The sequence below is a fragment of the Rhipicephalus microplus genome, chromosome 9 (assembly GCF_043290135.1).
Source record: "Rhipicephalus microplus isolate Deutch F79 chromosome 9, USDA_Rmic, whole genome shotgun sequence".
In the NCBI taxonomy this organism is placed as follows: Eukaryota; Metazoa; Arthropoda; class Arachnida; order Ixodida; family Ixodidae; genus Rhipicephalus; species Rhipicephalus microplus.
In genome coordinates this window covers 24,764,129-24,790,268 of record NC_134708.1, presented here as the reverse complement: position 1 = coordinate 24,790,268, position 26,140 = coordinate 24,764,129, and the positions used below count along the sequence as shown (strand labels likewise).

Below are 26,140 nucleotides of genomic sequence, written 5' to 3'. Positions count from 1 at the left end.
AAAATCGCGTAACATTTAGTCACATAAATGAGAATCGCACTATGTCATGTGACTGAAATCTCACATTGCATAAAATTTAGTCACATGGCACGTTCTCGTCATGAACCACATAAATAGTTACGTGATTAAAATCTCTTGACTTCACGTAATAGCTAGTCATTTATTTCCACTAGGCCATGCAATTGATAGCCATGTGTCTAACAATCGTGTCACGTGATTGGTTCCCATCGTAAACCATGTAATGCCTAGTCTTGTGATTAAATATCGTATAACACATAGAAGCTAGTCATGTAACACCACCTTCGAGCCTGAACCATGTAAAAGCTAGCCACGTGACTGAGATTACATATCTTGTAACACTAGACACGAAGGCAAAAATCTGTAACATCGTGTAATAACTAGTCGCGTGACACATGCGTAGCATGGCGAATCAACTGAAACCTGAAAGTAGTCATATCTTGCCATGCTTAGTAATACTAGCAAAATCTGTAGCAAAAGCTTGGCATTAGCACCGAGACTTGGTCAGTTCTAACACTAGGTATACTGTTCGTTTCCGGCTTGTGGCACTCGTGCAGGCTTCGAACTTTTTTTTTACCTAATTAGTACAAACGCAGGTCTATACACATGCTTTTAGGTAAACACACTTGTGTTTGTCCTAATTAAGCGAAGCATCTGGTGACGACAAACATCGACAAGTGGTGTTTATTGAAAATACAACAATAAAACAAAGTATGAGACTTGAGCACTTCAGTTTTACGTCTTATCTCGCATTGTGGTGGCATGATAACAGTTAGCGGTGCTTCTCTGTCAAACACACTGGTTCTCTGCATTCCCTTATGTGGAACATGTGAACTGTTCTTAGGAATTAACTACATTTGTAAATTTACCATTTGGTTCATTGTGGCACCTTTACTTATTATAATTAACTTTTCTCATGCACAGTTAATTAGTTTAATCTTAGTACAAAAACTGATCATTGTCATTTAATAGGACATTAGGTTATTTGTTACAAGAATCTTTAGTGATAAATTCTAAATGAAATGTATATCTATAAGCAAATGCTGATTGGAATTGCTTGTAGTAAATGCTGATCGGAATTACTTGTAGTTATTATTAATTGTTTGCTCCCATTTCATATTAATGTTAATTGTTTTAGCTTTAATTTCATTAATTCAAAATCGAGGCCCATAGCCATGAATTTGTGGAGGTGGCGGGGGGGGGGGGGGGAGCACTTGGCTTGGGAAAAACGCCTTTCATTATTCATGTTCTATTAAACAACATCCTGCTCCATCAAAATTTCGAGGAGGGGGGGAGCCTTTAGGGTACCCTCTTCTGGCTATGGGCCTGACAAAATCCATTACTCTTAAATCAAATTTATTATGCATAGTGTCATATGTATAATTGTTACCTCCACGTAAGGTTTTAAGATTCATCGCTAAAAGCATCAGTAAGAGAACAGTGAGTGTATTTAAGAAGATTTTAAAAGTTATCTTCAGTATTATGCATGTTGTGCCTCAAATACGTCAAGCAAAGTTCGTGGGAGTGCTCAATCTAAACTCATTTATATTGATAGCATGTGTATGAAAAACACTACTGATGGTAGGGGTGAACACGTTTAATTTTGTGTTTTGTAGTAATGTAAGAATCATGTCATATTCTCTTGCTTGCAAGATTTCTTCGTCTAAAGGCCAACTTTTCACTTGTGCTCAAGTTTGTTCAGGTCCCAAGCTGCACAGTTTGTCATTGTCTACTGGTACTGGCAAGATCAATAGCACAACTTCAATTCTGTTTTTGCAAGTGTTAGTTATAATGAAATAGTAACTGCAAAAGTTGAGCCCTGTAAAAGATTGCCGTTAATTCTCATTTGAAGTTGCTATGGTCTAGAGGTGATCAATCAAATGCCCCTTCGCCGTATTTTTTGTCCCAACAGCTTAATCGCTGGTTCCGAGCACGTGATTGCTGACTAGCACCGCATTGTTTTTTTTTGTCACGAGTGCGTCTCTTGTGGTTGTCTTGCACAGCAGGTGGCTCTCTATGTGAAAAGCACGCTTTTGACTCTTGACCCATTGTTCTTTGTCATTCACAGGCTCGCAGAAATGCGGACATCCAGCAGAAGTGCGAAGACCTTTTTGCCAAGGATTACGTGTTCAAGGTAACTTCTGACTCACTCTTGCAGGTTGTGCACTTTATATGTGGTATTGTTTTCGAAACTGATGATGCGTAAAAGTTTTGGTGCCTAAAGGAGTACTGACAGAAAAACTTTGGCTTCGCATTTTTTTTTTTTTGCTGGAGTGTGTTGCTGGGGAGCCTGATAGTCATAACACGTCACATTGTTTGCTGCAGCACGCGACAGATAATTATTTACAGGGCCCTCATTATCGACCAGTTTCGATTTAAGAGAGCTTCAAGAACGACAAGGTGCAACTATCGCCACCCAGCGTGTGCAGCCCTCAACCTCATCAGTACACATAACTGAGATGCACTTCCGCACGGTTTGCATCAAGAATTTTTTTCGAATACCGTATTTACTAGCATAATCCTTGCACTTTCTTTTGACGGAAAACCGATGCAAAGTTTGGGGGTGCGTGAATTACGCGGGGAAAACTTTCCACGAAAACGTACAGAGCGAAAAAGAAAATGAAGTGGCCGCGAATCGGGATTCTAACACCAGAAACTAACAGCAGGCTTTGAGAAGTACTAATTAAAATTTACCTCAACAATAGAAGCACAGGTTCAACTCAAAACAAGATTTATTTGAGATACAAAAAGTGTGAGCAAATAGTCGGGAATTAGAATACCATACGCGAAGCTTGTGGGCGTTTCCGGCGTAGCTGTAGCGTTCCTCGTTCAACGGAAGCAATCAAAAGGTAAGCGTAGGACGTCAGTATTGGGCTGATGGCTGTTTAACTGAATCGTCTGCAGTTTCCTTCTGAAGAAATAAAGTTTACCATCAATCCCAGATTTATACGCACACGGCAGGCCCAACTCGTCTTGGTGGCTTTCAGCTGTCACCAGTAGCGAACACAAAACTCGTAGACTCCGAAGGGCCTTTTGGCGGCCCTGTTGCCGTTGTTTAGTGCGTGATCTATCACTTTCAACTTAAAAGCAGCCGTGTAGCTTCAGTATCGCCCCATAACGTGACAAGATTACCGGCACAATGCATAAAACACGCCGCAATGCGCACTTGCCACTTTAGCTTGACTTGAATTAGATTGAATGTCCGTGCAATAATAGTACGCCTGATGCTTAAGAGATGGCGCCAAGACGGTGCGTGCTATCATCATCATTATTGGTTGTAACGAGCAGACGACATTATTGCGGCAGTTTTTGGGGGTGCGATAATTACTCGAGGAAAAAAAGAAATCGTATTTATGTTGGGCGGGGTGCGAGAATTGTGCGAGGATTACGCGAGTAAATACGGTAGAAAATGGGACTGCAGTGTCGCCAAACACGAAACTTCCAGCCTGCCCGCTGCGGCCACACAATACCGATCAGCTGCCAAGAAGTATAGACTGCTGGAACAAACACGGCGAAAGAAAAATGGCGGCTATGACATCATCACAAATTGTTCCGTTTACTGCAGCGTGGTCATGTGAGGGACGTAAGGTGGTCCCCAAGGGGTCCCTTTAGATGCTGTCGATACCTTCGAAATTCCAACTTCCAAGTTGCTGCAAAATACGTTTCAAGCTATATTCGCTGTTGATGTCTTGCAGATGATATACGTACGCACATTCTCGGGAATCGATGCCGCAGGATATCTCGGCCGTGAAATTTTGTTTCGGTACCCCTTTAAGGGTACGCTAATGACTAGAAGATATCCAAGCAATTGATCAATAGTTACATTCAAAGTTACGTCTTTGGGAGCCACACGCTTAAAGTTTTCTTCACTTGCAAAACTGATGAATAGACGGGAGGGGGAGAGCGAGCGAGTGAATGAATGAAGGAGTGGGTGAGTGAGTGAGTATGTGTGTGTAGGTTTTTTTTGTGAAAGAACAATGAAGGCAAATATTTAGCCGAGGTCAAGTTTTAGTTTAAAGTAGGAAAATATTTTAGGCATTTTAATGATCAAGAGCAGCATTTTAGTAAGCGAGACTTTTAGATGAATAAGGGAATTAATTTGATAGCCTGCCGGAACATAGTAGTACACATGATACAGCAATACTGTGTTATATTCGCGTCACTTACACAAAACCCTCATTGCAGAAATAAATTTAGTTATCTACCTCCAATAAAACAATAGACAAAAATATCTCATTGATGTTGCTCTTGAGATTAATAAATGGGGTCATAAACATTTATACTCCCACCAACTCACGTTTCCCCTGCTCTCGCAATTTCGGCTGCTTAAGGTAAGCACTTGAGTTACCCTTTCCACAATACCAAAGAAACACTGTTGCCACGAGGAAGGATCGATAATATAGAAAAAGGTGCGAAAAGTTTGTCTTCTAACAACATAGCTGTGTTCTCAATTAACAACCATAAAGTTTTCATGGAATTACATATCAGTTTGTATTTCTGTAAGAGCTCGTTGCTACAGTGAGTCCAGTTTTAACGACAAATTTTTATACCTTTTTTGTTATACGTATGAATTGCCACTATTTTGTTTGGATGATGTTCTCTTTTTTTTTTTACTTTTGACAGGTTATTGAAAATGAGCAGGGCTCCATGAGCAGCACTTACCCCAACAGGATTATCCTCTTGGAGCATCCGATTGGCAGCCAGAACCATGACACGTCTCCCAGGTATGCTTTATTCTTTACACGTGCAGCCCGAGACGAAGCTCTTGTTTTGAGATCTCCTGTGTAGTCATTGCAAGGACAAGACAAGGTGCACTGCATATGACGCGCTTCATCGCAAAGAGAAAATTCTTGTGAGCCTAGAATGTAGATTTGTTACGCGTAGTTGCTAACATCGCAAGAATCAAGTTACGACTTCCTATGCAGTCATTAAAGTATCACGATCATTTGAACTGTTATTAATCATATAAGTGGATAGAATTGATGCATTACAAGCCCCTGTTCTCAATCATGCCACGTATTTGTTTGTGTTTGCAAGTGAGGTCTTTTTTTCAATTCTTCATAAGCATCGTAGCATACTTGTGCATTGGAGTTGTGCTGTCATGTACGTATTTCATAATGGATACGGATTCATGGACACTTATATTTCTGTACTTCTGTGAAGAATAGTACAATGTAAAGTGTATGCTTCAGCTTTCCTTCTTTTTTCACTTGCTCATTCTTAGCAACAGTTTTTCAGAGTGTGAGGCACTAGTAACTGAAATTCAACATTTATTAAATGTTGTACTTAAACTCATGAGCAGAAGGGGTTTTGCTCAGATCAGTACGGCAGTGGTTCTGCAAGAGCATCTCAGCGTTTTATCTGCACCGGTTTAATGGTAAACCGAGCCGGCATTAAGTTCATGCTCTCTCTTAAAATTGTTATTTAACCGCAGTGGCGCGTCTCACCTTGGAGTCAATCATGCAGTGCTGCTTCTTGCAATAGTTGAGTGTTTCTGTCCGCATTTTTTTTTGTGAAACAAAAACACAGTACAACTAGTTCGAGAGTGTCTAGGTTTAATCAGCCTTCGTAAGTTACAACTGGCCTGAATTGGTTAAGTCAATAGCACATACACAAACTTTCCGGACTCTGTTGTTTCTTGACTGGGATGTCTCTTCCCTTAAGCAAGTAGCCTGAGTGTCTTCTAGTTGACATATCGTCCTTGTTCGGCTTGGCAGTGTGCCAGTTTATTTTGCAAACACCGTAAGCACCAAACGTCAGCACGATTGTGCTGTTTCTTTATTATGAGTTCATTATGAGTCAACTCCCACTGGTTGCTTGAAGAATAATTTACCACATAGACATTTTGGAGTAACAGATGGTTAAAACCACTTTTCTAAGCTTCTTCTATCAGAATACTAAAATGCCAATAAGGATGCACAACCTGTACAGTACGACAGTATAACTCATGCTTTGTAGCAATAGCCATTTTTGTAGGCAGTTACGTATGGGTACTCACTTTAAATGGCGGAACCACAATGAATTGTGGTGGTCTTTATGGTACCATGTTACATTACGGCCTTGGTAAGATGGTAGAGTACTTATCACTACGGTCGGTTATAATGAATTACCACTTTTGAGTGGTCCATGCGTGCTTCTGATTTGGTGCTCAGTAGAACTATGTTTGAAGTGTCTCGGTAAAGCACCCATCAGGTGGGAAATGACTGACCTAAATGGACTACCAGACCTAAAAATAAGGTTGCCCTTACAGTTGAAACCCTTTATAAGAGAGACTGATATAAGAGATAGTTGGGTGGAAGACAGACCTGTGGGCCCACGTCAGTATGGGTTGTTCAGAAAATGAGAACACAGCGCCCTGCTCTTCAGAGGCTCCTCATGTGATGAACAAGGTCTGCTACTAGCAGTGTGTCTTATAAAAGAGTTCTAAAATGCCTTTATTTATGTACGTTTAATGGCGCTCAAGTATACATTGACAACAAGAATTCGTTGTTGGGCTAGTTGGTGCATGTCTTGGTATATACTGAGTACTTGCAGCCCTAAGAAATGGGGATAATGAAGACACAAATGACAATAGACTTGCGCTGTGTAACTGAATTTATTGAAAAGCACGAAGCCAGTTTTTATGCTCGTTTGTGTCAACTACTTGAACAAGCAATTCAGTGCGAGCCTGTGTCATTTTTGTCTTCATTCCTTAGGGCTGCAAATACTCAGTATATATCAATACCTTGACTATGCTCATGAAACACGCTAGGGACGACAAAAGGAACACAACGAGACAAAGGAGCACCTGCTCTGTCAGTTTTTAAACGTGAAGCATTTCTTTGTGAACTTCCGCGACTTTGAGCTTATCTATCTATCTATCTATCTATCTATCTATCTATCTATCTATCTATCTATCTATCTGTCTGTCTGTCTGTCTGTCTGTCTGTCTGTGTCTGTCTGTCTGTCTGTCTGTCTGTCTGTCTGTCTGTCTGTCTGTCTGTCTGTCTGTCTGTCTGTCTGTCTGTCTATCTATCTATCTATCTATCTATCTATCTATCTATCTATCTAATCTAATCTAATCTAATCTAGGTCTCAAGGTCACCCCCTCTACTTGGCATGAACCAAAATTAGCATGGGAGGGTAAGATGGTTTGACAAATATGAAGCGCTGGTCCAGACATGAATAATGTCACAATCCCGTCGTATACGTTGTCAAAGCCTTCCCGCCAGACAGTGGCACATAAGCACGGGCGTGTATGTGCCGCTGGTATGTGGGTATGTGCCACAGGTGGTTGACACTTAGTATCTACCCAGGAACGACGAGAACACACAAAGGCAATTTTAATGCGTGAACGTTAAAAAATTGCCTTTGTGTGTTCGGTAGCGTCGACCCAACAAAGGCATAGAATAAATGTCAGTGTTAACAAAAACCTGACATAGGCAGCGTTGACCCTCCCCGACGAATGCAAATAATAAATTTCAGAGTCCCAGCTGGAATCGAGCCGAAGCATTCTGCGTAGCAATGAAGCATTCTACCACAGAGCTACGACAGGTCTCCGAACTACTTGTAAAATAGACGCTAATCTTTGTGAAACGTTAATAGTGGTTACAGTGCTGCCTACCCAATTTTCTAAACATTACATAAGCATTCCTTCGATACAGCCGTCACGTCAGGTTAACGTCAATTGTGGTTAGTTGCCATGTGCTGAAGTTGTCTTATGTAGCAGTGTCCAGGGCCAGCATCTTCGCGAGCATCAGCGCTCCATATCAGCTTCCGGTGTCGCTAATACGCATGTTCCAGTTGGCATCGTTGCGTAAGTGCAAACAACTTGTTTTATAAACATCTGCAACTCTTGAACATATGTCTGTGCGTGCAACATTTGTACATATGTCTGTGCGTACAACATTTGTACATATATTTAGCATCATTTCATGACATGTCGCTCAATAAAAAAAAATGCAAGACGGTCACCTTTCCTCCGCTTGCTTTACATAACGTCGATTCCCAGGTATGTGGGATCTGCCGAATTTTTTTTCAGTTTGATTTTTAGCACATTACAAGAGCCCTCGCAAGTTCACCTCCGATTTTCGATTGTGGAAAATATAAAAGGGGGTGTGGGGGACGTCGGCGAGCTCGTTTGAGAAATGGCTAGTGCTTGCTGCTGGTTTAGTGACACCACACTGTTGTTATTTCAGGCTGGCTGGTGGACTGACGTCCCTTCCTGATGTGCAGGACTTACGGGAGCAGATTCAGAAGGCTCGTATTGCGAGGTGTCGCACACGCTTCCCGGTCCCTGTCATTCTGTATGAAGGAAAGGTAATGGGATAAGCCTGTTAAGGAATTGTCATTAGGACAGCAAGAACAGGGTCATGTGGCTGGCATGCCATGCTGACTCGGAACAATGCCAACATTGTCTACCGGTGTTGACTAGTGTTGGCAATCGAAGCAGTTCCGAGTAATTAAGGTTAATATGGAACTAATTTTTCTTGACAGTCAGCACTGAATGGCCACAGGGTCTTTTTCTACATGAATAACTTTTGTTGCACAAATAATTCATTCTTCTCTCTGTAGTAAGCTCTATTACATTCTATGATATCTCATTAATTGTAAGCAGTGTTTTTTATTGCAGTATCAGCAGCACTTCTCGTTTTTGGGGGTAGCACTGCTATTAATGATTTAGCTCAGTTCTGGCATATCTTCATTGGATGAAATAGCTCTCTGGTTTTCAGCTATTCTGGAAGCTAGCTTTTCTGTTATTGCTGATCTTGTTTTAATTGTGCACTTATCCTTATCTCAAGTGTTCTTTTCTTCCTCGGGTTTCAGCATATTTGCCGGTCGGCAACGCTGGCGGGCGGAGCCGAGATCTACAGCCGTTCGGGCTTCGACTTCCTCTTCTCTGGTGCGTGCCTGTCATTGCTTTGTCTTCTTGGTGACTCAAAAACCAGGTTTTATTAGTTCAATGCTTTCGTGCTGAGAGTACATACAGAGTGGCACTTGCCTATAAACAAATGGTGAGTTTGTAGAGACTCCTTGCTGTGGCTTGATGACTGTGGTGTCTTGCAGTGGAACAGTGGCGTCTTGCAGGCTGTGGGCTCTTGTATTAATTATAGTCTGTTAGACAAGGAAGGATTAGCAGATTGGGAGCACAAGGCAGCGTCAACTGATGCACTTACATTTAATATTAATTTTTCTATTTTGCAATTGGTCTTATTTTGGGAGCTTACAACTCTACAGTCTCAACAGAACCACTTCGGAACACAGGTCCAATTTTACCGGAGAAAAAAAATGGCACAGTATAGAAAAAAAAGAACTTGGTGAACAGTCCAAGAAGTTGACATGCAAGTGTATACACCTACCTTAGGGTTTCTGATTGCATCCAGTTGACATTCGCAGCATTAAGCTATGCCAGCCATAAAGACATACCAGGTCTGTTTCTGTGGGAAATGTAGGCACAAATCCAGAGGTGACAAAGTCGTTTTGTAAATGCTTGCATCTCTCCACCTATTTAATCGAAATGGAGGAGATATTGAAGCATTACGATGTTATCGGAGAGCTCAGTCAGCTTTTTATGTCGTTGTTCATGCCATTCTAATTGTAGTCGTCGTCGATCATGACAAGCTACGCGTGCAAAAGGCAGTCATAAACAATCTTGTTGTAATGTGTCTCTGTCAATCCATTAGTGCCACGCATTGCACAGTTGTGAAAGTGGGTAAAAAAAGACCGTTATCATCAATGAGGCATTCCCACATGTTTATGTACTATCTTATCTTGCCCTGCCTACCTTAGAAATTGATAGCAAAGAAGCGAAGACTGAAGACAATAGAGAGTGTTCTCGTATATTTCTATCTTGCTTGTGGTGGCAATCTCCGGAGCTTTGCTTCTTGTTGCTTATGGGTGGGCGTTTCCAGATAAGCGCTCTACTGAGAACCGGAGAAACGTGGACAATGGGAACATGCGAGCGTCCAACAACACGGAGCCCCTGCAGCCGCACTCTATAGGTAAGCTGGCTTCAATGCTTGGGTCAAAGTCTCTTGCATAAATTTTCTGTAGACAAGCGGTTTCTGCTGTGTCCACTGTGCTAGCATACTCAGTGCAGCGCATTCGCCAGGCTAAAGGTTTTGAGATGGGATGGAAGTTCCCGGCTAAGATCACTATAAGAGCTGTGGCACTCCAATTATTTAGTTGCTGGGTGAATTAGAGATAATTGGCAGATTTGTCTAGTTCTTGCGCATGGGGTTTCTGGCGTTCTTACGGCTTTGTTTACTACGCTGTGTCTTCTTTTAAAGCAGTCATATTTGCGGAACATTCACGAAGGCATGAAGACTCGGCACACGTGTAGTGATTAGGAATTTCTAACTATTGCATTTTTAGTGCGAATTGCTGAATGTGATCGATTTGCAAAGTCACGAGGTTATATAAAACCAGACGGAGGAACCAAATAACAAAATATCATTCATATTAAAATGTCTCAAATGTTCACACACCCATTCATGGTTCTCTCCTTTGGTTGAAACAGACGGCTGCAACTCGTTTAAGTTTAGTGGTCGGGGGCTACATTGCTCAGCATGGTGGTGGACCTGATTCCCGGTCCTTGGGGCTGCATTTCTTTAATTAAGGACAGAATACAGGAACTCCAATGCATTTAGATTATGGTGAACATTAAATGATCCCTGGTAGTAAAATTAATCCTACAGTGCACTTAAAGGGGCACTGACTGAAAATTTCAGTGGGCGAGATAGCCTGTAGGATTGATTTCCAGGATCATTCGCATATCATCTGCGAAATATCAACAGCAAATATAGCTGGGAAGGCATTTTAAAAGAATTTTGAAGTTTGCACGAGTCCTTGACTCCATCGTGCCATTGACACCATCGAAGGGGACCCCTAGATGACCCCTTACTTCCCTCACATCACCACGCTGCAGTCAACCAAACAAGTTTTGATGACGTTATAGCCACCATTTTTTTTTTGCCGCATTTGTTACGGTAGTCTATATTTCTCGGCAGGTGGTTGCGAGTGCATGGCCATGGCGCAGGCTTACAAATTTCTGTGTTTGGCAATATTGCAGTCTCGTGTCCTATTCGAATGTAATTCTTGATGTGGACTGTGCGGAAGTGTGTCACAGTTCTGTGTGCTGACGTGGTCAAAAGCTGCGCACGCTAGGTGGCGACAGTTGCAGCCAGTTTTTGGAGCTCTCCCAAACCGAAACTGAAACGGATCCATAATAAGGGGCCTGTAAATAATTATCTGTCACATTCTGCAGCAAACGATGTGTCTTGTCATGACTAACAGGCCCCCAGCAACACATTGAGCAGAAAAACGCGAGGCTGAAGTTTTTGTGTCAGTACCCCTTTAACATCAGGATCGTTGTAGTATGTTAAACCCCGTTACTTAGTTTTACATGTCTGATGTTTAGTGTGTATTTTTAGTAAAGAAAGATGAGTTTGAGTGTTTGAGGGCAGAAAAGTTAGTTTAATTAACACTTGGAGACAGTATACTATTGCCTAGATAACTTGTTTTTAATAGTTGTGTTGACTAGTGGCTAAGAAAGAGGACGACGCAGTCTTCTGCATAACAAACGTGTCTTCATTTAACTTCATTTTGCAGTGTACTGCTGTATATAATCAGTCGGCTAAAGGCACTATAATGTTCAAAGTGCCGTTTCTTATGACTCGCCTAAAAGTTTCATATCCCCATGCTTGAAATGAGCATAATGATGAGTGTAACGAAAAACAGCACACCACTGTATGCCTAGCCTGATACTTAATTCTAATTTTGCAAAGACACGCCGTGAATGACTTCTGGATGAAGTGATGTGTAAATGAAATTTAATTGAGATTAATTACTTTGAAAAAAAAACATACATCAAACATACATCCGCATATCACATTAGTTTTCTAGAAACAGGGTATCTAGGTCTTTTCGGATGGTGTTTAGGAACAGGTTGCATGCAATTTGGTGCCGTTTATTTTTTTCTTTTGCATTTGTTTGCTTTTCTGTGCATTTTCTTTTTTCGTGTGAATGGATTCGATGGCTTTTGCAACGACTGTTTGTTTCGCCTTGCAACATTCCCAGGGCTGCCGTCTGATTACGCGGACACGGAAGCCAATGCCACCGTTGCGGCGACTGAAAGTCTCGCGGAGGACGAGAACTTCATCGACCTGGCGAAGGACAATGCTCCGCCAGCCGCTGCAGGGTGAGTAAAAAGGAAAAAAAAAAAAATGTGACGTTAGGGCACATTATATAATAAACTGAAAAGTTAGTATTATCTGAGAATTCCGACCTCATTAATTTCTCTATCGTAGGTTTGTTATCAGAAGGGAAACTGACGCTATCGTAGGTTTATTATCGGAAAGTATGGAGTTCGAGGCTGAAGCCAAAGATCGGTTTTCAAAATATTTCTCACCAGAACCTCGACACCTACATCGGCATGACGCATTGGTTCATAAAATATCCTGAACCCCTGAATTCTAAATTTTTTTTAGCTTTTCTGCATTAAAAAGTTTTGTTTTTTGATATAGAGTATTTTACCTCTAAAAAGCATGTGTCAATTAACAAAAAAAAAATTGAAGTGTATATTAGGTCAAATTACCATGATGAAGTTTGTGGTCCCATGGCCTATTGATGTCTTTCACAATTCACAAAATATAGGCATCATCAAAACACTTGCAAGTATAATGCGTCAAGTATTCAAAGTAAACTTGGTTATTTGAATAATTAGCACCCATAGAGCCGTACGATAAGGAAAGGTGTCTTTGCCATGATGATACACGAGCAACATACGCGCCACGCCGTCTTTACTGGACAATATTTTCTGAACACAAGTTGGGGGGGGGGGGGGGAAATGAAATGGCGGCCGAAATAAACGAAATCACCGAGCGAGTGCCATCATCTGGAAAGGGACACTCGAACTAGCTTGGAAATCAGTGAGTTTCAATCAAAACAAGGGTGGCGGGGGAATATCTCACCCAAACGAGCCACACTCGTTCAAAACAGTTTGGGAAAGACAAGCTGGGCTGTTACAAGGGGGTTAAGAAGTTAAACTGCCACATTAGGTCTCCCGGTATCTTCATTCACAAATTGATCCAGTATTACCTCATTTTAACAAAGTCACATACACCATGAAAATACTTCGCTATACACTAAAATTTGTTATAAACGATTATTTTTATTGCTGTCTATGACAAAGCTATGGGTTACTTCGTTGTAACTGATAATTCGTTATATCTGAATTTATTATATTGAGGTTTTAGCAAATCGATGGTTCTGGTTCTAGTAGAGTTATAGAATAGATATGATACCACAGCATATTGATAAGATAAAGGCCAATCAACTGTCAGAATCATTGATGAAAATTAATTGAATGAGTATGCCGAAATTTCGAGCAGACTGTTTTGTGAGCAGCAGGGACTTTTGCGCCACCTGGTGGGACATATCTCAACTGTGTGCTTCTCTCTAAATGGCCTCTGAAATTATCTTCTTGAGTGAGACTGAACACAAAGCTAATTCAAGGAATATGCCGGGCACCCATACGCTGTTGTGCAAGTGCCATTACTATAGGCGGCGACAACTTTTCTTGGCAATGAAGGGAAGGCTACACAGCTAAAGTGGGCGTGTACCACTGCTTGAAAATCGTAAAAGACAACAGGATTTTATTTTCTATGGGGTGCTGCTTACGAAGAGACACACCATGCACCAATGAGTTATTAATACTTGTTTTACTCTATGCAGTGTCATTTTGCGTCATTGCGCGGGTGAAAACGTCTGTCACAAGCACCTCACAGTCAAAAACTGCATCTTCATATTTCAGGGAGAGCGCCTGTCGTCCCCCAGCCATTCCGACGACCCGCCGAAGGAGCTTGTGACTGATTTCACACATTAATGACTATCTAAGAAAACAAAGCGAATAGAATGCAATTTTATTACTCGAACACGGCCATCATTCGAAGCACAAGCTGAACTGGACTACTTCGCTGTTCAGTACATGTGTATTTGCTCCACCCCCAAAGCTTCCCCTTCATTGCCAAAAAAAAAAAGTTGTCTGCGAGTACAGGCACATGAGTTAAGAATTGGAAACACGTCCAAGCCTTTTTTTTCTCTCTCCCTTTTTTTCATAGCCACTGGCCACTGTTTAGCACATTGCGGATGGAGGACATCCGGCTACTGCGACTGCTCTCTGTCGACCACATTTGCGACTTCATGGTCGAGAACAAGAAGGTCAAGTTCTTTCTCAAGTGAGTGCGCTGAAGTTGCGTGCACTACAAAGTTTTCTTTCTCACTGAAGTGGAGCAGGTACAGCTGGCTAGATTTTTTCCATAAATGGAGTGGTATATTTGGACAAAGTATTTTGTGAACTATCTTTGTGGGTGTTTAGTATTTCATGAAATGTATGGCATTGTTTTGCAAACTTGAGCACATTATTTCCTGCATTTTTTGCTTTTTCTTCACACTCTTGTGAAACTAATTGTCTTTTGGCTAAGTATGTCGTAGTTCTTGCTGAAATTGGAAAATTGCATGCAGTTATTTTTATTATCACTAGGCTCTTTATGTAGACCATAACAAGTAGGCAAAGTACGCTACGGTATATACAACTTTAAACATATTTGAAAAAGTACGAAAACCTAAGCACACTTACGGATACATTATGGTTCACTCATTTGCACAGGCTGCAATAAGGAAATCTGCTATAAACATACAAAATGCCTTCTGCTCCCACAACTGCGTATTCTGCTCTGTGCAGGATAAAGTGTAATAATTCAAGTAAACAGTAATACGATATTGAAAAGAATGTTAGTATTATAAAGGAGATTTATTAAGCAGAAAGGTTGATGCTTGGAAGGCTTGGAAGGCGATGCACCAGCCGCAATTTCCGAGCTCGAGCCGCTGCTGCACACTCGATGCTGCTGCCTCTGCGCCGGAGTACTTCCTCTTCTTTACAATGGCCCCACGGAGAAAAAAAGGAGCCATCCTGGCGACTTAGTCCTGGGCAGGCGGCGTTGAACCGTGGTATTGCTTGAGCCTCTGGACGTGTACAACCTCGCGGTTGCAACGTCGCAAGTCTGATGGTGGCGTAAGAGGCTCAATGAGGTAGTTTACTGGCGAAGTTTGTTCGACAATACGATATGGCCCATCGTACTTTGGCAGAAGTTTGGAAGAGAGCCCAGGTGTGCGATGCGGCACTGACAGCCATACAAGAGAACCCGGAAGAAAAACGGGAGTTGAGGTCTGGGCATCATGAATTGCTTTTTGCCTGTTTTGGTCATCGCAGGTAAAGCGACGAGCTAACCGGCGGCATTCTTCTGCGTGTCTGGCGGCGTCCAAGATCGGTAGGCACTCGGACGCGTCTGGTCGATAGGGCAAAATGGTGTCAATGGTGTGGGAGGGGTGACGGCCGTAGAGGAGGTAAAAAGGGGAGAAGCCTGTTGTCGCTTGCGTTGCCGTATTATAGGCGTATGTAATGAATGGGAGAACTAAGTCCCAGTTAGAGTGGTCAGGCGTCACATACATAGATAGCATGTCACCGAGTGTACGATTAAAGCGCTCGGTAGCCCCATTGGTTTGTGGGTGGTAAGCGGTACATGTGCGATGTACAATAGCACACTCAGCAAGCAATTTTTCAATGACCTCGGACAAGAAGGCGCGGCCGCGGTCACTGAGGAGTTCTTGAGGGCCTCCATGACGCAACACAAAATGACGCAGTAGGAAAGTGGCAACCTCCTGTGCTGCAGCCGTTTTAAGAGCAGCGGTCTCAGCATAGCGCGTTAGGTGGTCGATAGCAACTATTATCCACCGGTTGCCAGTCGGAGTCAATGGAAGTGGCCCATAAATATCTATTCCAACCCACTCGAAGGGCCGGGAAGGGCATGGTAAAGGCTGTAGTTCACCGGCGGAGGCGTGTGGTGGAGATTTTCGGCGCTGACATTCGGCACAAGAGCGGACGAAGTTGCGGACGAAGGTATACATGCCACGCCAGTAGTAGCGATGTCGAAGCCTTTCGTAGGTTTTGAAGACTCCTGCGTGGCCACATTGTGGGTCAGCGTGAAAAGAGGAACAAATCTGCGACCTCAGGGTTCGTGGAACGACGAGCAGCCACTTGCGTCCCTCTGGTGCGTAGTTACGTCGATAGAGAAGCGTGTCACGTATCGAGAAGTGTGGAACTTGGCGCCGAAGCGTTCGCGTCTTTGGGAGCTCAGAAGTGTCGGAGAGATGATTGAGGAGAGACGCAGTCCACGGGTAATTGCGTTGTTCGATAGCAATGGTGTCAAAGTCAAGCGATGACAATGTGTAATCGCAAGCGGAGTCAGCTGTGGCATTCTGGGACAGGGGGGAACGGGAAAGGGCGTCGGCGTCAGCATGCTTCCGTCCTGACCGATAAACCACGCGTATGTCGTAATCATGAATTTTGAACGCCCAGCGAGCGAGGCGGCCAGATGGGTCTTTTAACGTCGAAAGCCAGCACAGCGCGTGGTGGTCGGTCACGACATCAAAAGAACGACCATATAGATATGGGCGAAACTTTCCAAGGGCCCACACAATGGCCAAGCACTCCTTTTCTGTGACGCTGTAGTTGCTCTCAGCCTTGGTAAGTGTGCGACTAGCATATGCCACGACGTATTCCTGATGTTCCGGTTTACGCTGTGCGAGCACAGCACCCAGGCCTACACCACTGGCGTCGGTGTGGATTTCAGTTGGAGCTTCAGGATCGAAATGGCGTAGAATGGGTGGCGTCGTAAGAAGCCGTCGCAGGGTGGTGAAAGCCTCGTCGCAGGCAGGGGACCACGATAAGAGGTCTTTACAGCTGCTGAGAGGTTGCGTGAGAGGTGATATAATAGACGCGAAGTTTCGGACAAATCGCTGGAAATACGAACACAAGCCGATGAAACTTCGAAGTTCTTTGATGGTGGCAGGTTTAGGAAACGCCGTAACAGCTCGCAATTTCTCGGGATCCGGGAGGATGCCTTCCTTGGAAACAACGTGGCCCAAAATGTTCAGTTGACGCATGGCAAATCGACATTTTTTTAGGTTTAATTGAAGGACGTGCTGAAGGCGACGTAAGTGTGTGTCAAAGTTACGGGCGAAGACCACGATATCATCGAGGTAACACAAGCATATCTTCCATTTTAGTCCACGCAGGATGTTGTCCATCATTCGTTCAAACGTTGCAGGTGCATTGCAAAGTCCGAAGGGCATGACGGTGAATTCATATAAGCCGTCTGGCGTGACAAAAGTGGTTTTGGGGCGATCGGCCTCCGCCATAGGCACCTGCCAGTAGCCTGACCGCAAGTCTAACGAGGAAAAGAACTCGGCACCCTGCAAACTGTCCAAAGCATCGTCAATGCGCGGTAGTGGATAGACATCCTTCAGCGTGATCTTGTTCAATCGCCGGGAATCGGCACAGAAACGAATAGAACCGTCTTTCTTTTTGACGAGAACCACCGGAGACGCCCATGGGCTCTGTGAAGGTCGAATGACGCCTCTGCGAAGCATGTCGTCTACTTGGTCAGCAATGACGCGGCGTTCTGTAGCGGACACGCGATATGGTCGTTGTCGCAGCGGTGAGTGGGACCCAGTGTCGATGTGGTGTTCTACTGCTAAGGCACGGCCGAGAGATGTTTGTTCAACGTCGAAAGAGTGGCGGTAGCTCTCAAGAATGGTGAGGAGTTGTGAATGCTGCGAAGATGTCAAATCTGCAGCGATGAATGGTTGAAATATGTTTGCCGACGTTGAGTCCGGCGCTGAGACGACAGCCAGTTCACAGACGGAGGTAGAAGGCACCTCATCGGGGACGGATATAATTCTGGAAGAACTGATTGTTTCGACGTGGCCAAGGCACTCGTGACAAAGTAGGGATAAAGACGACGACTCATGATTATAAATTGGCATTGTGGTTGACCCTTCTACAAGATCGAGAGCAGCAAAAGGCACGGGGAGGGCTCTTCGGGCGACGAATATTGGAGATGGTGTGAAGAAGACCGTGCCGTCGGATATGGCGCAGCATGAAACTGGCACGAACGCAAAAGAGCATGGAGGGATGTAGGTGTCATCGCTAACGACAAGTTTAGCGGCAAACTGGGTGTCGACGGACGCTTGGTCATCCAGTGAGCTAAATTCGACCTCAGCCCTAGCACAGTCGATTACGGCGTTATGACGCGACAAAAAGTCCCATCCCAAAATAATATTATGGGAACATGATGAAAGAACCACGAACTCTATCGTATACAGAACGTCCTGAATTGTCACGTGGGCTGTACATACTGCGGTCGGTTGAACAGGTTGAGCACTGGCTGTGCGAAGCGATAATCCGGAGAAAGGCGTCGTAACCTTACGAATTGAGCGACAAAATCCAGCATCTATAACCGAAACAGCTGCACCGGTATCTACAAGAGCGACAGTAGGGATATTTTCGACGAACACATCAATAACATTGGTAGGTGACAAATGAGGACTTGGGCAAACCGAAACTTGCGCAGTTCTTGCCTCAGGAACTGCGTCGTCTAGTTTTCCTCCTCGTTAGGTGCGGGCCGTCGACGCATAGGAGAAGGCGAGCGGCGGCGTGGAGAGGGCGAGCGAAGACGTCCCGGCCGAGGGCGGTGGTCGTCCTGGTAGCGGGCTGGCATTGGAGTGGAGGAACCGTATCGCGCGTTGGAGTCAAGCGGGAAGAAAGGCTCACGGCGGTTTTCATTGGTGATATGCGTCCGGCGGCGGCAATACCTTGCGACGTGTCCGGGGTATCGACAAGCGTAACATATCGGGCGATTATCGAGGGTGCGCCACGGGTTGGCGGTGTTTGTGCTGGTCCAGTGAACTGGAGCTAAGGGATAGCTCGCGCGAGGCTGGAACGGAGGCGCAGGTGCCTTGCGAGTTGGCATGGCTGCAGCCGCGGCGTAGGTGAGAGGAGCAGCCACAAGATTAGGCTCGCGAGCAGCTAATAAGGCCTTGGCGACCTCTCCTTGAATGACGTCACGTAGAGACGATGGTAAAGTTGTGGTAGCTTCTGGTGTGAAAGGCACCAAGGAAAGCTGTCGTGCAACTTCTTCGCGGACAAATGCTTTTATTTCGGCTATTAGTGACGCGTGGTCATGACCACTGATCACATTAGACAGCGATGCCAAATCGTGCGCTGGAGGACGTCTTGTCAGAGCTCGCTGCTTCCGCAATTCATCGTAGCTTTGGCAGAGGCTAATTACGTCGTTAACAGTGGTCGGGCTTTTCGCCAAGAGCATTTGAAAAGCGTCGTCGTCAATCCCTTTGAGGATGTGCTTACATTTTTCAGCTTCCGTCATTTCGGCGTTCACGCGTCTGCACAAATCGACGACGTCCTCATGTAACTTGTGAATGTTTCACCCATTTCTTGTGCGCGTGTGCGTAAACGTTGCTTGGCACGAAGTTTTCGGACGGCAGGTCGATCGAAGACTGCTACAATCGACGTTTTAAATTGCGGCCACGTTCGGACGTCTGCCTGGTGGTTTTTAAGCCAAAGGCTGGCTACACCCGCGAGATAGAACGAAACGCGTGTCAACTTGTCCGCGTCCGTCCATCTGTTTAAAGCGCTCACCCGTTCGAAAGTCGAGAGCCACTCTTCAACGTCGTTGTCATCTGTTCCACTGAAGATTGGAGGCTCCCGCTGAGGAACACTGCCTGGACAGGTGGCCGGAAGAGATGGAAGCGTCTGCTGATCGGCGTCCGGCATAGCAGAAGGTAACCGTCGAGAACGGAGTTCCAGGATGGTAGCGGGAAGGTGTAAGAGACGGTACCCGGCACGGCTCCACCAATTATAAAGGAGATTTATTAAGCAGAAAGGTTGATGCTTGGAAGGCTTGGAAGGCGATGCACCAGCCGCAATTTCCGAGCTCGAGCCGCTGCTGCACACTCGATGCTGCTGCCTCTGCGCCGGAGTACTTCCTCTTCTTTACAGTATAATAACGTTTACTATCCCATATGCTGCCAGATAGACCTGACATGATTTATTTTTATATTTTCCTGATCTTTATCTCTCTGCAGAGTAACGTCTTCTGAAAAGGTTGACAAGGAAAACAGGTACAACGGGTTCACGATCTACAACCTTCCCTATCCAGGTATATTATCAAGGCTTTTGCCTAGTTTTGTTGATGATATTTTTAGTAATCTGTGGAATCTGTTAGTGAGTTGTAAATTATTTGGTGTCTTGAAAGGCCAAGTCCGGCGATTTTTTGACCATGTCAGGATAATGGTGCTTTTATGTTCCTTAGACATCATCCTCATGCGCTCGATAACTGAAATGCTAGAGAAATTTGCAAATAATTTTTAATTACCGAAAAGCCACAATACTGAAATCGAAACCAAACCGAGTGCACTTCTACGTGTGACGTAAAGGTTTGCCTGGCACTGCCGGAACCTGCCCAATTGCACATAATGCCTACCAGATGGCATTACCTGTCCACGCCGTCCACGGCGATTGGCTAAAATGCTTACGGTGTTATGGTGAGTATATCCCAAATTGTGTGTGGCTCACAACGCAACACCACTTGGCACCTATCACACGCCCACCAACACGAAAAGGAAAATAGCACGCTCAAGAAAGCGCCGGCCAAACCCACACAATCCATAGCAGACAAGCAGACGCTCCAGGTGCACATCTGTTCGTCACTTCCGCCAGGCAAAACTCAACGTCACACACACAATGTTGCCATTAATTCTAGAAAGCGAGGTGAGCGTTTCAAGGCAAGCTATAAAATTCATTTGAATAGAATCTGCGAAAGTCTCAAGCCTGCAATTTGGCATGAATGGCGAAAACGTGCAAATTTACGTACAGAGTGAATTTCATTGAGATTCACTGGCCTCGAATAATTTCCGGAATTATTTTTTTAGTACTTCAGTATCATTTATGCTTTTTTTTTTCAGGTTGCGAGTTCTTCAAGCATTATCGAGACAATGACTACAGTGGGGAGGGACTCATCTACGACTGGGATCAGGTACCTTGAGATGTTTTGTTTTTGTCGTTCGTAACATTTCGAGAATATTAAGCGAAGCTCTTAAGAGTCACAGGTCTGTGGCGGCATCGTGCGAAAAACCCTGTGTTGGCGAGCATCAGAAAAGCGGCTCGCCGTTGTGCTAATCGTGGGAAAATTTGTTAGTGCCATTTTCCAGTAATTGGTGCTCGCTCGATAATGGGTTTGTCGGTTATCAGACCTTTCTGACATGGCGATGTGATCTGTTATCCAAGTCACTTGTGATTTCATTGCTGTCTCAACGTAAAAATGTGGCCGTTGTCATTACGTGTAGCAACTAAAGCATTGTCCTGTTAAGCATGTGGATGATGGTCCAATCTGGACACGGAAAAGGGAAACAAATAAGGGGTATTGTGCGATGCGATAGAAACGATAGAAAGAAAAAAAAGAGAACTTGTATGTTGGGCACACGGACAGAAAGCGATACTTGTCACCATTTCGCCAATAGGGAAGGACTCCTGAATTTTTTTTTCTTGTGGTGTGGCTTTCTCAATCGGAAATCTGAGCATTCATTATGGTTTTGGCGAAGAAATTTTCTAAAAGCGAGATGGTGTTACTGGCCTGAAAAGTTTTAGTACACTCAAACATTATTATCACGAAGTTGCATCGTGCACGAAAATAAGCTCATTATAACTGAAAGTTCATTTTAAAGGTATATTCCTAACACTATATCTATTGTAAGACTATTCTTTATTTACTTCATTGTGTAACTGATATTTCATTATGTCTGGGTTTGTTATAACGAGGTTTGAGTATAAAATCTACATATGCATCGTAATACAGTGTGCTTGTTCGTTGTTTTGTTTCACAGCATTTTGTGAATGCGCCCCTGAACATTCCTGATGATGCCATCACCTCTCAGCTCAACATTGATTGGACCATGTACAAGGCAAGTGTTTGTTTTGTTTATTACAGGCTTGCCTGATCATAACTATAATGAGGTGTGTTTAGTACTTGTGTGCAGATGACTTGTCACTTTTGGCATGTACACAGTATGAAGTTTTTTTTTTCTCTCAAAATTAAGACATTTTGATATGATTCTCTGAGTATTAAAGTTTCTAATACATCTTGGAATTTTGGAACAAAGTTAAACAGAGGGTTCACATTTTAAAGAGATCTTAGGCACTGCCTTCAAGGAAGTAGAAGAACAAGAAATCGAGGTGTATGTCATGTGCTCGAGTACCCCATGCTTAAAGCGATTGATTTCTTTTTGTCTGTTTCTTATAATCACTTTCTACTTTTGCGTTTTGTTGCTGCTGTGTTTGCTAATTCTGTTGTCGATTGGCATGTTTTCTTTATTCACTTTCAGACATGGGACGTTGTGGTGCTCACAAGAAATTACCTTAAACTGCTCCTGAAGTACACTTTTGACGGTGAGCTCGACTTCGGGTTCTTTGAAATGTGGACTGTTTCAACCGCTACGTTATTGCGCTGCCCGCAATTGTGTTCAGCACTTCAGTGCATTGCTACCAGGCCTTGTGTGTTTAGAACAAGACACGACAAACGTATTGGCTGCATTGCTCACTGCTTTGGTAAAGGTTGTGCTGTGCACTTATCACATTTACTTTATTGTGACAAGCCTTGTCTTACCAGAAAAATTAACTGAATTATGGCATTCATGCTAGGATCAAGAGCAATCCAAAAACCTTGCATTAGCAAATTAGCAATCGAGTTTTGGCCCTTAGCAGACGAGTTAGTCGCCCCTTTCTGATGTTAGTATGGTTTTTTGCATGACATCAGAGTACTGCGGTGAAGGTGACCTGAGAAGCACTTTGCATTCGATGGATGAAGGGCAGAAAAATTTTCGAACCGATGCGCTTTGCTGCTATGTCGTTTTCTTATCATGGTGGTTGCTGGGGATGTTTTCTGGTGATTTGTTTAAAAATCTAGTTTAACTCGTGCAAATTGGATAGTTAGCAGGTGTGCGTGTCCCCAACATTCGTGCATGTTGACATTGCGAGGCTTAGCTTCTTCAGCAGGACTGTCCACTTCCTATTTTAGTACACGTCCTCCTTTAATAGGGAATTGCAAGGACATAGCTTGCATCACTTGCTGAGCACAGTGGAACCCCGATTATGCCATTTTCAGGGGACTACACAAAACCGTCGTATAATCGAAAAACTAAGATTAAAGGTACTGACACTCAGCCTTGCCTAAAAAACCGATACAGACTGCCTGAATAAGCCCTCGGCACGACCTTGTGCTTTTGCAAAGAAGGTAGTTTAAATTATTCTTGCCAGTGGCAGCTAATGGCAGCATTACTTAGTTGAAGGTGGTTCGAGCGAACCTTAAAAAAAAAAATCGAATCTAATGGGAATTTTCTTACCATTATGTAGAGTTCGAAACTTGCCTGTGCATGAAAAGGAAACCAAAACTGCCTTTGCCAACAGCTTCCTGTCATAAGAGTCAGACACAGTGCCATCGCTATCACATAATGGTGACAGACCACGAGTTTGTGTAGCATGTTGCGCAGAATGCCTTCTTGCGTGACTGAGCTGTGTGCGCTGTAATTTGTTGCCTTGTGCAGTGCAACTGGCAGTGTCTCGCTCATATTATGAATGTTGCCTTTCAGTGAAAGTAATTTTGCACGGTGAAAACAGCTGCGTCACGCCCTTATGTACGCGCGAGCCCGTGACTGCGAGTGTGACAAAGGCAGGAGATGAGCTGTAACCAGTATGTCATCCAGGAAAAGTTCTCACGGACCGAAAACTTGAAAATATCAGCTTTTCGACTGGCTAAAGCTTGTCTGTGTGGATAGAGCTTGACTAGATAGGGACTACGGATACGTACACGTGTGATTGAGGTGTATGTTGATGCGCATGAACTTCCAGAATAAATTTCCAGAATAAATTTTTCATTCTAAGACGGCATCCTGTCTTGTTCCCTACTTTTCCGATTTTCGACCTAAGGGAACGCAAGTTCACATTTTGCACTCGTGAATACTTGGTAGACGTTTTATTCAAGTAAAGGTGTTTTTTTCTTTCGGACGTAAAAGTTGCCATAAGATGCGGGTTCGGCGTGAAACTGCGCCATATAACCAAGGCTTCTAATAAATTATTTCTGTGGGGATTAAGCAGGAACTAAACCGATTTATCCTAAAAGACTGGTCGTATTGTGGTTTCATATATATATAGATACGTATACATATACGGTGAATGACGCCGGCGGCAAAATCCAGCCAAGAGTGTTCATATAATTTCTATCACAATAAAATAAAAAAAAAGAACAAGAGAAGTAAGAAAAAGACGTGAGAAAAAAAATATTTAAAATATTAAAACTTCAATAAGAATGGCAACACCAGCACTATCTGTAAGCCAAAAATGAAGGCCTGTGAGGGCGCTTTTGGGCCTCCAAGATTTAGGTGCACAATGTCTGAGGATGCCACGTGCCACTGATGGCTGATCCTGACCAATTGGCGGCACTGTGGGAACGCCTGTGGTTGAGCTGTCGCGGCAGTGCGAGCAGCACCTATTTGATCCTGTGCAGTAGCACACGTTCGTATGAAACATCACGGGGAGAAAAGCGGTTCGTAACAACTGTACTCCATTCCATTTTAGGATAGTGGGCGTTGGTCAGAATTTCTGAGAAATTCGTATCGCCCCGAAATTAGTTTGAGCCGTGATCGTATCATCAAGGTCTGTAATAAATTTCTTGTCAGGTTGGTACAGTGGGGATAGCGCTGTTGATCGTGCACTGTCGCTGCCCCACTGCAGTGTCTTGCATGAGTGGGATGTTTGCCGAATGTGCACGTTGATTGCACTCAGTGTGGGAAGCCACTGCAAGCCGCGCTGTCTTGCGACTATGGTGTAAAAAACGATTTAGGTGTGGACACTTTCCGTCCGATGCGACGGAGAGCACGTCCAGATAATGTCTGGCTTTAGTACACGCGTCGGCCACAGTTTTGTGGGGAGCACTGTGACATTCGGGCTTTAGAAACTGAGTCCGACGAAGTGAACACTCGTTTTTAATTTTTTTTTCGTGCCTCATAATATATACTTTTTAAAACTGTGAGCGCTAGCAACTAGACCTAGAAACAAATGCCACATTTTTTGGGACCAAAAAACACCACGTCCGGCAAATGCCGCAATTAGCTGCACGGTGTAAAAAAAAAAAAAAAAAAAGATTACACTTCTAACGCACCGTTTTCACGGTTCAATGCTGTTACGGACACCATGCACATAGCTAGTCTTCTACAGTCCATGCGCCGGCAGCAGTTGCGACATGGGGGGCCAAGAAGAGGTGAAAGAGCCGAATGACATCTGGACGCGCCGGTTGGCGGAGTGTCCACACCTAGGAAAATTAATTTTTTTACACTTCGCTTATGACAATGCAGGCACGTCGGGACTCCTTGTGCACTGCATCTCCGGCTGGGACCGGACGCCCCTGTTCATCTCGCTACTACGGCTCTCGCTCTGGGCGGACAACAAGATCCACCCGAACCTGTCACCCCTAGAGATGGCCTACCTCACGGTCGCCTATGACTGGTTCCTCTTCTGGTGCGTCAGCTGCCCTGCACTGGCTCACCTTCCTTCTCTGGCGAAGCTTGTTATGGGTCGCACATTTCGGTGGTGGTAGTGGCATAGGACGCGAGAAAGCCAGCAAGCGTACAGTAACTAGGCCCTTGATCGCATAGAGTGTCTTAAAATTAACTAGAGGGGACTTCGGCACTGCGATCGTTCAGTGACTGTAGGAACGGTAGGTAGTACAGGAATTCGCCTAACCTCCGTACGTGCGGGCCTCGAACGCACTTGTGGCTTTGTTCATTGCTGTGTTCTTGTTTTGTTTCGAATGAAAGAACGAACTGGTGGGAACTTTGTGACCTGATTTGAAATGCTGAGCCTAGAAGGTTAAGGTGGTGAAGTGCAACTGCTGAACATTTGCTGATTTTTGTTTCATGACGAAGCTGCTCCAAAGGCAGAGCCGAAAGTACGAAGATTAGATAAATCCGTATTCTACCCATCATTCCCATGCTTGCAGAAGCGTCGTACGTTGCAGCTCCCATCGACACTAGCGCCATAGTTCCCTCTTGTGTATTTATAGGAAACTCTGTGCCTGGCGGTGCACCGGCCGCTCACATATTTGTACGCGCCGTTTTCACAATAGCCGACACTCTCCCAATCGTGGGCTTGTCGGCGATCTGTCGTTTCTTATAC

At 44.1% G+C, this 26,140-nt stretch overlaps 2 protein-coding genes across 5 annotated transcripts in view; one reads left to right on the top strand and one right to left on the bottom strand.

The window, feature by feature from the left end:
- LOC119163619 (uncharacterized) overlaps positions 1 to 26,140 on the bottom strand; it is a 69,323-nt gene that overhangs the window by 19,561 nt on the left and 23,622 nt on the right. For both annotated transcript variants that reach the window (XM_075873341.1, XM_075873342.1), the window contains exon 2: positions 4,681 to 4,798. In XM_075873341.1, coding sequence (XP_075729456.1) covers positions 4,681 to 4,728 — 48 coding nt within the window. In that variant the 5' untranslated portion in view covers positions 4,729 to 4,798. The remainder of the gene's footprint in view (positions 1 to 4,680; positions 4,799 to 26,140) is intronic.
- LOC119163618 (phosphatidylinositol-3,5-bisphosphate 3-phosphatase MTMR14) overlaps positions 1 to 26,140 on the top strand; it is a 48,735-nt gene that overhangs the window by 3,546 nt on the left and 19,049 nt on the right. For all 3 annotated transcript variants that reach the window (XM_075873340.1, XM_075873339.1, XM_075873338.1), the window contains exons 2-13: positions 2,087 to 2,152; positions 4,642 to 4,742; positions 8,196 to 8,316; positions 8,824 to 8,899; positions 9,909 to 9,998; positions 12,076 to 12,196; positions 14,118 to 14,234; positions 20,002 to 20,075; positions 20,881 to 20,951; positions 21,799 to 21,876; positions 22,297 to 22,360; positions 25,321 to 25,483. In XM_075873340.1, the coding sequence (XP_075729455.1) occupies positions 2,087 to 2,152; positions 4,642 to 4,742; positions 8,196 to 8,316; positions 8,824 to 8,899; positions 9,909 to 9,998; positions 12,076 to 12,196; positions 14,118 to 14,234; positions 20,002 to 20,075; positions 20,881 to 20,951; positions 21,799 to 21,876; positions 22,297 to 22,360; positions 25,321 to 25,483 (1,142 nt within the window). The remainder of the gene's footprint in view (positions 1 to 2,086; positions 2,153 to 4,641; positions 4,743 to 8,195; positions 8,317 to 8,823; positions 8,900 to 9,908; positions 9,999 to 12,075; positions 12,197 to 14,117; positions 14,235 to 20,001; positions 20,076 to 20,880; positions 20,952 to 21,798; positions 21,877 to 22,296; positions 22,361 to 25,320; positions 25,484 to 26,140) is intronic.